Source organism: Neodiprion pinetum, chromosome 2, assembly GCF_021155775.2.
Source record: "Neodiprion pinetum isolate iyNeoPine1 chromosome 2, iyNeoPine1.2, whole genome shotgun sequence".
In the NCBI taxonomy this organism is placed as follows: Eukaryota; Metazoa; Arthropoda; class Insecta; order Hymenoptera; family Diprionidae; genus Neodiprion; species Neodiprion pinetum.
Window position 1 is genome coordinate 6225471 of NC_060233.1, and position 16555 is coordinate 6242025.

At 34.6% G+C, this 16555-nt stretch overlaps 1 protein-coding gene across 8 annotated transcripts in view; it reads left to right on the top strand.

Annotated features, from left to right (window-relative positions):
- fry (Protein furry) overlaps positions 1-16555 on the top strand; it is a 107541-nt gene that overhangs the window by 76141 nt on the left and 14845 nt on the right. For all 8 annotated transcript variants that reach the window (XM_046609475.2, XM_046609468.2, XM_046609471.2 and 5 more), the window contains one exon: positions 5067-5267. In XM_046609475.2, the coding sequence (XP_046465431.1) occupies positions 5067-5267 (201 nt within the window). The remainder of the gene's footprint in view (positions 1-5066; positions 5268-16555) is intronic.

The window sequence follows — 16555 nt, forward strand, 5'->3', positions numbered from 1 at the left end:
AGAGTTTTAGAAATTTGGTGGGGATGGTTTTTACGCACATTTGATGGCTCGTAAAATTCAGGTTATGAACATATATTTACGTTGGACCATTGAGAAATGTCTGAAACATTCAGACTTTGATTGTTTTTATAGAATAATTGTTCGCTTATATTTGTATACGCGTATCGAAGTAACACTTATTTAAGTAAGAAACAAAAAAAAAAAAAAAAATCCTCACCAAAATTTCGAGACATCGATTGTATCTTGAATTGTAGACCCAAGTTTTGATTCTCAACATCATCACAAACCTCGCCAAACAAATGCCAGAACATTTGAACGTTAATAAAACCAGTTTATTTACACAATTTCGAGTCCGGTGAATTATTAGTTCAAAAAAGTTTCGAGTGATTAATTTCCTTGATAAAGGAAAATAAATTTTCATTCATGCGAAGGAAGAAACTATCCTGGCGTTCGAAATATTCTTTGTGTTTTTGTATCCGTGATCGGGATTATTATTTATATGTACATACATTTATTTGAAAATTTGAAATTTTCGCTCCCCGTATTCGATCCGCTGTCTCGAATTTCCAAAATCTGATTTGAAAAATGATTTGTAATCAGTAAAAGGTCAAAGACGTAGTAAAATTCAAAAAATCTTTTCACTTTCACTTCTTTACGTTTTTTCAGAACAAACAAAACGACGGATCGGTTTTTACCGATTGCATTGATTTTCTGAATTGACGAAACAATTTTCAACGATTCATGGAAGTAAAATTATTATGTATTAAAAAAAAAAAAAAAAAAACAAGATTATTTTTCACCCGATCAAAGTTTCACAGAGAATAAAAAATTCTTTCACAGGAAACGTTTCGATGAGATAGAGTGAAAAAAAAAAATCTTCAAAACGGCACGCCTTTCGAATATCTCGCGGTCTGTTTAACGATCTGAATTTAGGTTATGGATTTTTCCCGAAGCATAAACGCGTCCGTCAACGCCAAGCGAAACTTGGATGCACGGCAGCTTTGCAAGCTCGCGATAAACGCCATGCAGCCTCGGTTTATTATGATTGAAAGGTACAGGCAGCAACTCTATTGCTTTTAATGTAAACATTCACCATTCATACCACGCGTAGAGATCAATTTTACCCTGCGCCATGACAAGATCGTCTACAGGGTGTCCCATAACTCACGGATAAGAGGAATAACCCGTAAAATCTGAGAAAATTTTCGGGTCTGACTGTGAGTCGGCAAATTATTTAAATATCCATAAATTATTAAACATTAATATGTATATATACAAATAAAGATCAAGTGTAGTAAATTGGAAAATACGGAAAATCGAAGTACGAAAAGACGAAATATAGAAAGGTCAAAATCTGGAATCGTTATACGATTTTATTTTATCGAGACTGATTCTAACGACTCTGTATTCTCATCTTTCGATTATCTTACTTTTCCCATAACTCGACTTTCCGCATTCTTAAATTCTATGAATCAAATTTTCGCTCGTTTGAAAATTCGATATTATGTTCCTTCTTTTTCTTTTGATTTTTCTATATTCTTAATTGATTTCGAAGCCTTGTTTTATAAACGGTGAACTGAATAAACGGATTTATAACGTTGGAATAATCAATATTTCTTAAATACATATTTCGATTAAACGAATTTTGAACATCCTGAAAAATCTTGCGACGAGTCAGTTTTCAACTACACGATTGGATAAGAAAGAAAAAGAATGAAATAAAAAATATCCCAGCCGGTCTACTAAAATTTTTGGGTCGATTTAACAATTTTTCAATATATTAATAAGTGAAAATTGAAGTAAAAACTAAAAATTGAACGTTGATATGACAGCCTAAATGTTATAAATGAAAAAAAAAATTGTGTCGTAACTAACAGAAAAGTATTAAAAAAATGACACAAACTTAAAGTGCATCAGTTGGGATATCACGTTAAGTTGAATCTCTTCTAACAGCGTAGAATTCAACTCTACGAAATACTTGAAAACGAAGCGGTGAAACTGTGCAAACAACAACGACAAACGTTGGCTTTCCAAACCTAATTTCAAAGTTTCGAAGTCGGTTGGACCGGAAACTTTTGGACCTTGCTACAGAGTTTATGCTCCGAATGGGTGAATAACCGGTTTTGTTGCATATTGTTGTTAACTATTGCAAGATATGTACGAGTAGGAAATTCGTCTTGAACTTTCTTCGTTGGAATCTTGCGAAACGACTCTTTACACACTCTGATAATTATTATACACTGGTCGACAGAACAAAAGTAACCGGTCATTTTTTTGACAGACACATTAATATTTATTTTTTTATGATTATTGATGGTAAAAAAAAAAAATAAAAATAAAAAAAGTTTCTCGGTGTTGTTGCGGTGAACGAACGAACAAAGTCTGTACATCGACCGTTTTTCCCCGCGTCTGCCGAAGTGGAGAAAAGCCATTTACTCGATATGCCATTAATTTGGTCGACGTAGGTAAGTAAATACACGCGTCTGCCGAACATCCATCCTTTCGTACAAGATTTATTGTCATTCTTAGCGAACCGGTTTACCTTTATATTATTAAACCTACGATAATGTACTTCGACCCTCTGACGAACACAGTCGGAATTCCTAATTCCTTTGGCATTTTGGTCATTCGTCGTTCATCCGTCCGTCATCGTCGATGGCAATCTGCTCGTGACACGATCGTGCGTAAGTTTTATCGGGAAACTTGTGCATCCTGTTGGGGCGAAAGAAAAAGAAAATGATGAAAGAAATTGAAAACCGGAAAATTTTTATCGAAACTAGTTCAGTAATTAACCCTTTGAGTCATAGTGGTAAGTTCTTATCACCTATTTTACATCAATTTTCTGTGTGTTTAGAGATATTTTAAACCAGTTTCTTTGCGGTTTTGGATATTTCTGACAGTATACTAACAGGTTTTCAATACTCGAGAGTAATTATTGCGATATAATGTAAATTATTTTTGTTGGAAACAAATTGATTTGAAAAAATGGCGAAAATTGAAGGAATAATTCATTTTCGAGAAAGTTAACCCCCTCTACATGTATACATGTTTCGTATAAATTATAAGATTTTGGGGTCGCTTATTACGAATCTGAAATCAGATTTTGAAAATTCAGTATGGCAAATCCAATTAGTGACCCGAAAAACCTCTACATAGAGTTTTTTGACCGAACTTGGTCAAATTTGAAATTTTCGTCCACCGTATTCGATCCGCCATCTTGAATTTGTGAAAAATGATATGAAGTCCGTAATCAGTGATCATGTTATAAAAGTTGACTCAGCACAAGAAATCTGTGATTCAAAGGGTTAATTATTAGAGACGAGTCAGATTACGGAACGCTTTAATTTTTTCATTCCAAATTTCTATGGTTTGATAAATTTCCATGAATAATAGATCGGTTCGTGCACAAATAAATTATACAGAAAGATTGATATTTTTTACGGATAACGTGAGTATGGATTTAAAAATAAAACATTATCAGTTCTTCGCGTGCATCTTACATGTATTAATTTTACCTAATTGTAAGTTTCGTCTTTTCTCAATTTGGAAATCATCGATTTACGAATAAAGTGTTCGGCTAAAAATCAACGATTACAAATCAACATCCAAATTAGGCTCGTTATCGAAGATTTTGCGATTCAGAATTTGTTTTGGATTAAAAATTTACAAAGTGGCCAAAAAATCGCTGGCCTTTCCTCCTTAATTTTAATTCCGATAAAAGCTCGTCGTATCAGAGCCCTGATTGCTCCGATAAAAATCTCTCTCTCTCTCGTTAATCGGTAATCGCGTACCCTTTGACTTACTTTTCAAACCGTAGCAGTTTAGTGAATTATCTTGATTATTGCGTAAACGAATTCATTTCGTCGTCATTCAAAGAGGCTTATCAAAGCCTCGCCACGATACTGATTCGTCGAAATTTCACTCACGCTCCGTCGTATATTCCTCTTAAAACACTATTGATAAGTATAAAAATTCTGTGGAATTATTCGGAAATTTTTACCAGAGTCTATTTTATCAAATTTTTCTATTTCCGTGGATTCGCAGTTTCTTTCTTCTTATCTTTCTTTCTTTCTGTTTTTTTTTTTTCTCTCTTCTCAGGATAAATGTTCGGTTCTTTCGATTAATACATCGAAAAATTCTTATATTCGTCATAATTATTTATATCCTATAAGTTATCACGCCGATTTATCACGTGAAGTGAATATTTTATTCCTCATTAATTTTCAAAACTGAGATAAGAGAAGCGGAAAGAAAACATTTTATAATACAAAAAAAAAAAATAAAAATAAGAAAAGCGCTAAACCTGTGCGAAGTCGATAATGATTTCACTTCCGGACGTCTTTGTACAAATTGTCGGATTTTTATACGCTTGGACGGTCCTTTTGATGAAATTTTGCGTATCAAAAAAATAAACAACAAATAAAACAGAAAGAGAGACGACAAAAAGACAACAAAAAAAAAACAAAATGAGACAATACGCTTTCTAAAGTGTGTGTGTGTGCGGGTGTATTAAATATTGTTATTACCTACCTTGTACTTATTATAAAACTCAACCAAGTACGTATCGTCCTTGTTTATTCTACCACCGAAAAAATGAGCGCATCCTTATGTATTCGATAATTTTTCAACACCGTATATTATAATCGTATATCAATGTACACAAGTACTGTACATTACGCATAATGGATACGTTAAACAGTATATCGTTAGATATTGAAAATCGAATCGGCTTTCTTTGAAACAAAGTATTAACACTCATTCGGCACCTTTATCTGGTATAACGTTACCGGCATTACTTTGCTGTAACGAAGCAATTTTGTTATTTATTTAATTTTTTTTTTTTTTTTTTTGTACTCATTCGGGTGTCTTTTACAAGATGAGAAAAAAAAGATCTACGAAAGGTTTAAGAAAAACATGACAGCTGAAACTTATTCCTCGCGTAATACACGTAATAATGTTGAATCTCTTTTTAATACAATATTTTTAACCCAGATCCCGTTTTCTTGTTATTTATTCTATTGTTTTTTTTTTTTGTTTTTTTCTCAATCTGTGGTTCGATTTTGCAGGACAAGAGGAACTGGCTGTCGGGACATCGGCGGCTGAAGTTCCCCCAGGACCAAGCAGCCCTGGAGGAGTTTTGACAGTCGGTAGCAGCCGCGTCGGCACCCTGGACGCTCTTTTGTCAGCCTCTTATTGCCGCAGTCAAATGTACCTGTCGCGACAGCTGGCCCAATTGCACCCGAAACTCACCATGCCCATGTTCAGCGGTGAGTGAAATATCCGCATAAGACACGGTGACGAGACACCTTGGAAAATTTGGAAAACATGGAAATGTCGGGGAATTTAAAAGGGTTCGTGGAAAATTGGAGAACTTGGAATTTTCGTTGAATTTTCATTGTAATACGGTCACGGGGAAAGCTGAAAATATCGGTTTTTTTTTTTTTTATGGGAATTGGAAATGATTTTTTTTTTGTCGAGGAGACAAATTTCCTTTTTTTTTTTTTACGTTGAGAGAAAACGAAAGAAAAAATAAAAACGAACAAAGAAAGAGAAAAAAAAAAAAATTGGCTCGAACTGACTTTTTTGCACTTGCGTTATAATTTTTTTTTTTTTTCAATTCGCATCGAACTCCGGACGAACGTAAAGTCGATAGGCTGAACGATTTAAATTTTTTAATCTTGGTTTCACGTTTCAATTTTTTAATAAAGTGATTTAAATGCGAAACTCAAGTTTGTTTGATTGCGACTTGCACTAAATTTTTCTTAGAAAATAGGTAATTTTTTATAGAATCCCGAAATATCGTTCTGGTTTCTACAAAAGCCAACTTTATTTGATGAAACTTTTTTTTTTGGTTAGTTACGTGAAGGATATCAAAATTCGACATCTAGATTTTGTTTGTTAGAATTATTTCAATGTAAACAAAAATTAACCTGCGAAATTCGAGTCGTCGATGACTAATCGAAAATTTGAACCGAATCCAGGAATTATTAATTCGACTCGCGCAGGTATTTTCTTGAAATTCGAAGATTCAAGCTTTCACCACATTTTCGATTCCCTTATTAATTGCCGCCTCACTTTGCGAAACGCGGCTGCGGTTTTTCCGTTTCCTTTCAACTCGGTCGTACTTCCTAATTTTCCGGCTGAAACATCAACCCTCGAAATGAACCTTTACGCCACCGTGTTAACCTTTTGAAAGGAGTCTCCGCGAGAATTTCTCGGGCATAAAATTCTCATTTCTTCCTTGCACTTGAAGCTTTGTATCCTTGACATCGGAATATCTAAAAGTTTGTAAAACACGACTGGAAAGTCTCTCTCGAATACCGGGAAATCTGATTGTCGAGAGGATTCGCAGCGTTTCCTTGAATTAATTTACGTTAAATTTTACAAAGATTGTTTAGGTAATTCCATTTCTTTTATAATTTTAATTTTCTTAAATCTCTTGTTTCGCTGCTTTGCTTGGTTATTATTTTTACTCGTTAAATCTTGAAAAGTTTTTTTTTTCTTTCAAAGTTCATTTTCCAATAACTTCGAAAAACTTTACGATGCGTCGACAGTTTCTTTTTTTTTTTTTTTTTTTGATTTATTTAATTATTTATCTTCCTTCCTTCGCAAACTGAGTACTGCGATGAGATTTTATTTCAAATATTAACGATCGATTAATCGATTATCAAGCCTCTTGGAAATTGATTTTATTACCCTGTAACTACGATTGTATAATAAGTATACGTGTATAGCTTTTTTTAGAATAACATCTCAAGCTGTTTCGTAACGCACCAAGTTTTTGGCAAGGTCAAAAAACGACGAGTATATAACGTACGCTGCTCAATGATTAATGACGATTTATCGTCGGATTTAAATAAGCTCTCGAGATTTTTTAAGATTTCATCATTTGGTCGTCTTAAATACCCTGTGGAATAGATGAAAAAGGACGCGTTGTATCATTGCATGTAAAATAGGAATATTTTTTGGGGTGCGGTTGAAATTTCCAATTTTGAAAGTTCCGAAAGTGCGAAAATGTGAAAATTTTTAATTCCGAAACATAGAAATTCCGAATGGTCGAAGATTTTCGGTTTCGTGAGTTTTTGGCGCGGTGAAATTTCACCACTTTGATCTTTCTTCGTTTTTGATTTTTGGCTTTTTTGATTTTTCACCCCCCCCCGACTCGTCGAGTAAACTACACTGTGTAGTTATATTTTAATTTTCGGAATTTTACTATTTATTTTATATTCGGAATTTACAAGAAACTTGAAATCTCCCTCCTCCCCAATTTATTACCTCTTGCCTTTCATCGTCTACTCTGTCACGACCTTTTGACTCCCACGGGGAATCCAAATTTCTTTTACAGTTGACCGAAGGTTGTGACGTATAGTCAAGATTCTAAATTACACTTCGCTGCTCGAGGAGATCGGTGAACTGAATTTAAATCTTTGTAAGCGAATTATACATTTTTCTCTTTCAAATTACCAGATAACCGAACTTGGTCAAATGCCGGAGATGGAAAACTTAGGTACCTATGATACACATAAATCAGTCAGTAATTAACGATAGTGAAAATAATGAAAGACATCGAATCATGTAGTATGTAGCCGGAATATACGATTAGATTACTTTTTTTCTCTCTCTCTCTCTCTCTCTCTCTCTCTCTCTCTCTCTCTCTCTCTCTCAAGAAAGCGAATTTATTACATTATATGATAAAAACTCTCGAGAAAAATTTATGCATGGTTTTTCCGAATGGATGCTTTTATTCCGGTTAGGAGGCAGCTATAAAGCCACTGGAACGGATTCATATGTTATACATTCCGATTGAATTTCATATCAATTTCGAAACTCTTGACTTTCGACTCTCGACTCTTGAAAAGTCGAAAGATTTATTGTACAAGCACCGCGTCTCGTTGCCCAGTTCGACGAGTTGTTTGACCAAACTCCAACGTCTCGGTTTTCATACTCGCATATTTTTCCAAACTTTTTTCCTTATTCGTCTATCTTTGATACTGCGAATTTACGCATTCTTGCGATTTTCATTTTTTTTCTCTTCTTCTTCTTCTCGATTCAAAAATTGCGAATAAATTCTGTTGTTATAAAGCTTTTCTTTTCTTTTTTTTTTTTTTTTCATCAACTAAAACATCGTTCGAACGATCGGAAAATTCACGAAATGTTCGCAAAACTTGTAGTTTTCACTTGGAATATTTCTAAACCGTCTCGATTATGAAACGATTTTTTTTTTTTTTTCCCTCATCAACTCTGAAATGAAATAGTTATAGCAATGTTACAAGAGAAAAATAGAAGTCTTGAGACTTTTCTTGAGAATTTTCAGACCGTTCAAATAATGTTTTGGTTCTACCAAAAAATTTTAAGTACCAAAGAAAAAGGACAAAAACAGAAATCGGCCCGGTTTTGAAATGTTTGGAAAAGAAAGTACAGTTTTCGAAAATTAAAAAAAAAAAAAAAAAAAAAAAAAAATGTCCCTTTCAAAATCACGTTAAATATTCACAGATAATCAACCGATTGTACAAAAAATCTGGAACAATTCAGAGTACTGGTTCAGAGTTGGAACGATCGCAGAAAAAATTTCCAACAAAATCAAAAATGGCGAGGGTCGGACGTTTGTTGGTTTCGCATGGGAATTATCCATACATGTATACATCGTGTAAAGTCTCGGCAAATTTGCACAGAGGTTTGTTGTTGCAATGAAATTCTGATGATGCGTGGATAGAAGATTGGGAGTTTGGCATGTTCAACTATGTATACATCATCGTACGCACGGCCGTCAATTTTCCCCCTCACCCTCCCCATAAGCAATATTTCACACCGTCAATAAACAGCGAAATCAAGTCAACGCTGCCGAGATGAATAAGCCTTTCGCCTCGGATTTTATATCTTGTTTATAATACAGGAAGTAAATATTTCAAACGTAATCGCCGTCGTGCAGAATTTTTCGCATATCGTCATAGCGTGAAAGTAATTCTATTTATAGATATAAACACCGATATAATTAACAACGGTATGTCACCGATACGGGTAAGAATTCATGAATTGATTACCTCAAAAACTAAAATTAAAAACCCATAAGAATTCTGATAATTCCATGAAAATTCTTACACTCCCATTGAAATCTCACAGGATTTTCCCGTAAAAAACGTGTAAAACACCATAAAAATTCCCTAACCCCGTAGAAAAGCCATAAGAATTTTACATCAAAAGTTTTCGAAACGTCATAAAAATTCCTCAACTCCCATTGATACGTCATAGTAATTCCCCGTAAAAAATCTTTTGAAACGCCGTAACAATTCCCTCACCCCCGTAGAAAACCCATAAGAATTTCTCATAAAAAAAATTTTCGAAATCCCACAGAAATTCTCGAATCCCCGTGTAAATCGAATTGGAATTGGGTATAAGAATAATATTGAAATCCAAATAAAACCCATAGAATTTCGAGGCGCTGACGTGTTATTTCTTTGTAAAATTACCGCCACCATCCGAGCTAATGAAAAATTGCTTCTTTCCCCAAAGGTTGTTGAATTTTAACACAACAATTTGAATATATTGAAAAAATTATTTACCGTACGAGGTATCATCTTTTAGAACAAAGTTTGTACGAAATTTTTTCCTGCTCCTGGTATTATTATTATTATTATTATTATTATATTTTTTGTCGCGACAGAGTTCTCCAATAACAACCGAAACTGGACCATCATCGGTCAGCCGGAAAGTTTATGACAAAAATTAATACTCCCCAATTTCGCCAATAAATCGTGGCTTTGTCATTCGTTGAGTCGAAACTTTTGTTTATACGGTGATACGGAATTTTTTCCTCTACCTCCCCCCCCCCCCCCTCCGTCTTTTTTTTTTTTTTTTTTTATCGTACATCCGAGAATTCCCAGTTTATCAGAAAATAATTGTTCGGAGAATGTTGGAGAATCGGCGAAGTGATTTGTACGGCTTAAAGCTCGCGTCGTTGTAGCTTATATTGTATTATATTACACACACTTGCGTAACGGGGTTTCTTTGAAAGCCTTTGAAGGGTTTATACTTAGTTTCAACTGTAAATTCTACAGGAAAACAGCCTTGCTCGGTGTGGGAGTCCTCTTGAAACTTTCGGAATCCCTTTGGAAACTTCTCGACAGCGATGAATCTAGCCTTAGGATGGGTCGTGTCGTAGTAAAAGTCGACGTTTCGACTCATCCTCCGCCTTCGCAACGTAGCTCGAATAACGTTATACAGCAGTGTTATGAAATTTCATTCCTCAACGCTCTCAAAGCGGCGATATTAATCGCCTAATTACTAATTCAACATTTCAACTTCTTTCATCGTTTTGGAAACGCTCCAAAATCTCGGTCTGATAAACCTCTGACACGAGTCGAATTTTCCCACGCTATACCGCCAAGTATACGTTGTATTATATGTATACTCGAACCTTTTTTTATATTTACTTTACAAACTTTATTAAAGTTTCGTTCAGAAATGAGGGGTATAACTTTTACCGAGATAATAATATTCCTCTACATATACGTGTATGCGCCTATATAGGCGAGAGGCGGATGTTTAATTAATTTCAGTTTCATTAAACGACACTTCCAGAGCCAAGCCTAGAACCATTGTCTCAATTTGTGTTTTTTTTTTTTTTTTCCCCCAATTTACCCTCCGACAAACTCCAATATTATTCTTTAATCCGACAATTTTGAAGAAGGAGCTCAAGATCTTCTGTCGGAGGAACGATATAATCAAAAATCGACGAGGAGTGTTATCAAAAATAAAAAAAATAAAAAAAGTCGTATCAACGGGAAAACGTTAAAATTGAGAGGAGATGAATAAGACCTGTAAGTCTTGATTACAGTCGAGTCGGAGCAATCGTTTTACTAAAAAATATCGAACAAATCGAAGCTTGCGATTTATCGTAATTTATCATTTTTGTTTACAGCGTACAGGTTAGGATGATAATAAAAAAAAAAAAAAGGAAGAGAGTAATTTTCCAAAACTTAGGATAAAGAAAACTTTGTTTTTGGAAATCGTGACTTGAAATTTTTTTTTTTTCTTGCTCCCACAGCAGAAATTGGTCTTATTTGAGAAAATCGTTATTATTATTATTTTTTCACTTTAATAATCCGAACATTATTTTTCAACCCACCGCAAGTAATTTATTTACAGCTTTTCGGCATTTCTAGCTGAAAATCGTAAATCTAACAATAGTTTAGCTACAAATGTCGATTTTTTTCATCTTTCCAAAACAAGTCGTGTGAGTCTTTCAAAAAAACATTTTTTGCGCCAAATTTTCTCGCCTCTACACCGTGCTGATGTTAACCTTATGATTTTTAGTTGAGAAAGCAGAATAAAAAAAAAAAAAAAAAAAAAACGAAACAACGACGGTAAACAAATTACTTGAGGCAGCAACAAAAAAATTTCAGGGTACAAAAGTTAAAAAAAAAAAAAAAATCACGATCGTATTCAATACGAATACTTTTTGCTACGGAAGCAAAAAACAAATCTCACGTCGCAATTTTGAACAAAAAGCAGAAAAAAAAATCGAAAAGTCGATTGAACACTGTCTGAGTTTTGTTTTGTTTTTTTTTTTTTCTTCTAATCCTAAAATTTGTGAAAATTAATCAATTTTTAACGTACCAACAATTTTCGATAGAGCTCTGAGAAAAAAATATGGATTTTTTTTTATTACCACCCTGATGCCGGTTTTAATTTTTATCACGCAATTTTTCGCTTATACCTAATTTCGTTGCGTAGTTTCAGCTGCGCGTCAGCGTTCGTTTGTGTTTATAAATAATTTCGGCTTCTGCGGGTAACTTTGCGTTTGCACGAGAAACACGTAGCTTGGCGAAATAATCCGATTTCACATGAATATAAGAGCGCCCTGCCGGCAGACTCTACCCTCACTTTTTGGTAAACCCTCTCTAAATTTTCCTTCTCTTTTCACAACCGCTTCGTTCGTCACGTTCAACAAAACAGGGCTTGGTACTCTCGTCTTTCGTATAACGCCTGCCAATAAAAAGTTAAAGAACGAAATATGCGGTGTAACGTCGACGCGGACAAAAATAAAATATCAATTCATCGTATCCGTTAATTTGATTCTTTTCTACGATGAGTTTTATTCGTTTTTCTTTAATTTCTTCTTTTGTAAATACAGAGAGAAAAGTTTCGTTCACAAAAAGCATAGGGTAGATAGTTTTAAGTTATAGAATCGAATTCACGCCGCTTGACTATTTGTGTATAAGTGTGAAAAATACGTAAGAGCCTTCTTATTCGTCCTTTTTATTCCTGTATCTACACTGAGACAAATTTCATTTGTTATAGTAACTAGAAAAATTGAGTAAAACAGGTATCGTTAAGAAAACTGTTTGAATATTGTTGGAATTGCGAAAAACGAGCTACGTCTAAACATTTTGCGCTATCGTCGATCCTTTTTTGGTTATTGCAACGCAAAAATCAGTTTGTGAGGTTTACTCTACTTTTTTAGTTAAACAAGGCTTTAACGTCAATTTATCGTTGCACGAGCGTTAAATTTTCGCAACAGTTGCAAGAAAATATAGCAACAGTGATCGTAACGAGAAGGAAAAACCTAATTTTCATTTTCTACCTAGAATAATATTGTTCGATCGTGGTAAGAAATGAAAATAGTTAATAACTAAAAATTTCTCTCAGTGTACAAACACACGCAACACACAGACGTTCGTCTGAAGATGATTGTAGGTGATTTTCCAAATCTCCAAAACGTAGAGATTAGTGTAAACTCAACTTTTCATTTTCGGGCTGATTACGATAATTAATATTTTTCCTCTCAAGTCAGAGAAACGGGAAGTTAAAAATAGCAGAGTTTCCCGAAAGCGGGAAAGAAGATTATAAAGAATTACGCGTACCAAGGTTCGGCGTAAGAAATATGAGAACGACTTCAAACGAAATACAAAAAAAATATTTAGAACCTTGTAGGTGTAGAAAATATAACAATAAACGATACATCAATCCATTTTTCTAGTATTTAGCTGCAGCAGGCATCGAGAATGTCATACCTGTAAATAAATTTGTACGCTATATTTATTTGCCATGTATCTTGCCTCGTATTTTTCTGTTGCATCTACGTCTCGTTGTCACAGATCGCCGCGTTTCGGCAGAAACGGATTAGGTTTCATTTAAGGTGAACTTGTTTGAAATTCAAATACGTTCCGTACAGTAGCTTTAAAAATATCGCACGTATTCATTATGTCACGGAAGCTTACAAGGGGATGTTTTTTTCAAACGTGTCGCAAGTTTTAATTCCAGCAGTAAGGTTGATTCATTTACGTCAAACATTAGAAATTAGTCAATAGAATGTCGGCCTCGTTAAATAACGTATTTAAAATGAGTTTTTCTTTTCAAATTCATATACCGAGATTATTGTTCGATTTATCGTGATTGAATTTGTTCTAAAAACGAGCGAATAATTTATACACCTCTAATTCGCTTACTCCGGCTATCATTACTACTGTTTTTATTATTTTCACTCATTCATTGTCGGCAGAATTGAATCAAGCGAGCGTTAATTAGTCGAAATTAGGGGTTTCGTTACGCTAGTATAATACTAAAAGAGGAAAATAAAACAGCGGTGCAATTACGAGCTTATCTCGTGTCTGGTGGGTGATTAATCACGTCGTGTCATCGTTATTATCCCAGTATAGAAATTCAGCAAGTCGATCGTATTTGATATTTTTACCTAATTGGTTCAACCCTGGTAATGTAGCTCCAATAAAATGGCTGCGCACACGCGGATACTCCATATTTTAGCGAAACTTGAGATACGTAAGTATGATTCGATCTATTCGCTCAGGGATTTTCGTCGTCGAATAATAACTTTATACTCACTCGATCTCAACCTGTAATCAAACTTCACTCGCATCGCTTTTCGATCCGGTGTAAATGCAGTTATAACTACGTTGCATTTATACGGAAATTGATGATAAAGCTGAAAAAACTGCAGCGCCCGCGAGCGAATCGTCGATCAATTATAGATTGGCGAGAATCGAATACAGGCCTGCAGATTCTTATTTCACACCACGGTGAAAAAGAAAATTTTCATTCATTCTATTCAACCTAGGAAGAATTTGGTACGAATGAATTAATTCGCTCGATCGTTTCATTTTCAAACGATAGGTTTTCAAGAATATTTGGTAAAATTTATTTAACAAGATATTCGTACGTATTGATGTATACAGAAAAGGCTGAAATTTTAGTTAATTTAATTGAATGTTCAACCGGCTGGAAGAGAATTTCATTCGGTTTGTAGAACACTATATATTTAATTAAATCTATCTTCAAATGAATTTTCATTATATTCAAGTAAACCCGGGTTTAATACAATACTATTTCATTTTGTACGAAACAGGCATCGTTTTTTTTTCATTCAAGTGCAGTTTCGTTTCGCATTCTCAATTAATCTATATACGTAATAATCGAGATGAATAAATTGGTGTAAAGAGAAGTCGGAAAAATTGACTGACCCAAAAATACAAGTTTTCATACAAGTTTTTTGATATTTTTAGTATTTGCGATAATATAAGAATCCTGAGAAACAAAGCTTCAAGTTTTTTACAATCGGTAACTCGGACATGTTTTCACCGATTTTTATCAAAATGTAATCAGTTCTTTTCTAAGTGAAAGTAAACCGATGAACCAAATTTCATCTAATTCGGTCCATCCAATTTCGAGTTACTTCCGGACGAGAGAAATGATCGTTAAAAAGAAAAAGAAAAAGAAAAAAAACTTAATAACCACGCAAGCGATTTTGCATAAGATCGTCAAAATTTACACGAACTTTATCGGTCTTATTACCGTGGCATGTATAGACCTAAAACAAGTTCAAAGTAACTAAAATTAACTCGTGCCACGCTTCTTCGTCAAGACAACGAGCAAACAATGATTATTATTCAGGGTTCCCCTTCATCAGAATTAGAGAACCTATCCGCGTTATCGGGCTTCTTGTACTTATACAGGGTCTGTCTTCCTCGTGGAACATCCCTCGATGTAAATTATTCTTACCTTCCTTACTACATCTCAGACTGATTGCGATTGAGAAACACGACGAATACCAAATCGTAGTTCAGGTTTCCATCTCCAATGATCGCTAACTCGTTATATACTGTGGTAAAAACTGTTTATAACAAATAATGTACCTATGGATGTGATACGAAGTGAATATGCCTGCATTTATGAAATTTAGTACACATATTACCGTAATCAGCTCTCAGTTATGCAATTCAGGGTACTTTTTATAGAAATCCGCCTGTATTTATGTAATTCCGGACACGCTTCGGTCGAATTACGCCGTCATTTATGCAGTTCAAGGTACATTTTATCAAATTCAGCCTGCGTTTATGCAATTCAGGATACGTTTTGATTGAAATGCGCCTTCATTTATGCAATTTGAGATACATTTCATCGACATCAGCCTGCATTTATGCAATTCGGGATACATTTCGAAAAAATCCGCCTGCATTTATGCAATTCAGGATACGTCTTGATTGAAATTCGTCTTCATTCATGCAATTTGATATATATTTTACCGAAATCCGTCAGCATTTGTGCAATTCAGGGTACATTCCACAATCGGTCAGTCATCAATAACAAACGTCGATCAACAAAATGTACGTAACCAGTTGCGGTAATGCAGGCGGATTTCGATTAAATGCACCCTGGATTTCATGAGTATAGGCGAATTTGCCATGGGACATTTTTACGAATACAGGCGTGTAGTGAGTTATTTTGTTTACCGCTATGCGTCTTCTTTTTTCTAAATTTTTTCCGGTCGATTAGACGCGGTACGGATCGTTTGTTTTTTCGGTTTTCACGTATCGAATGGGTGGATAAAATTTTAGAGTTAAACGCGCGTGAAACGACGAGAAATCTTGATGCTAACTACGCTTTCCGATGCCCTGCTCAAAACGTAAAAACAGACGTTCTCGATGTCGGAGAAAGAAAAGAAATGCTTTCATCATCTTCTTCATGGCTGTTCAACGCCGGCTTCCCAATTGTCCCGTTTCTAGGATCGCCAAGATTGCTGGTATGCGATGGAAAACTATGACCGCTGCGCAGAAACTGAAATACATGCGCATGGCTAAACGAACCAAAAAAACCTGAACACAATTGTGAGTGGGCGAGTTTCACATCGACGTGTTATAAACCTAAATGTAATATAGTTAGGCTAATGTCCGATAGACAAGTTAGACTCATATGTGTTGTGTGTGAGACGTCATCTTTAAGAGGCAACAACATTCTAAAAAGGATTAGGATTTCTTTTCAGAGGGTTCATTTAACACATATTGTGGTATGGAAATTCTCCTTTTTTTTTATTTTTTTTTTTTCTTTATAATTGCATTTTGATGACAAATGCCGGCGACAGAACCAATCTTTGAGATTGTTTTTTTTTTTTTTTTTTTTTACGACTCCTTCACGGGAGGACGGATTTCTCGTAAGTTCATAGATCTGAAACAAAAAACTAAAATTTCTTATGATCTGAATACTATTGTTTATGAAACTACGTAGGGTTTTTTTTTGTTTACCATCAAATTTGGTGGAAATG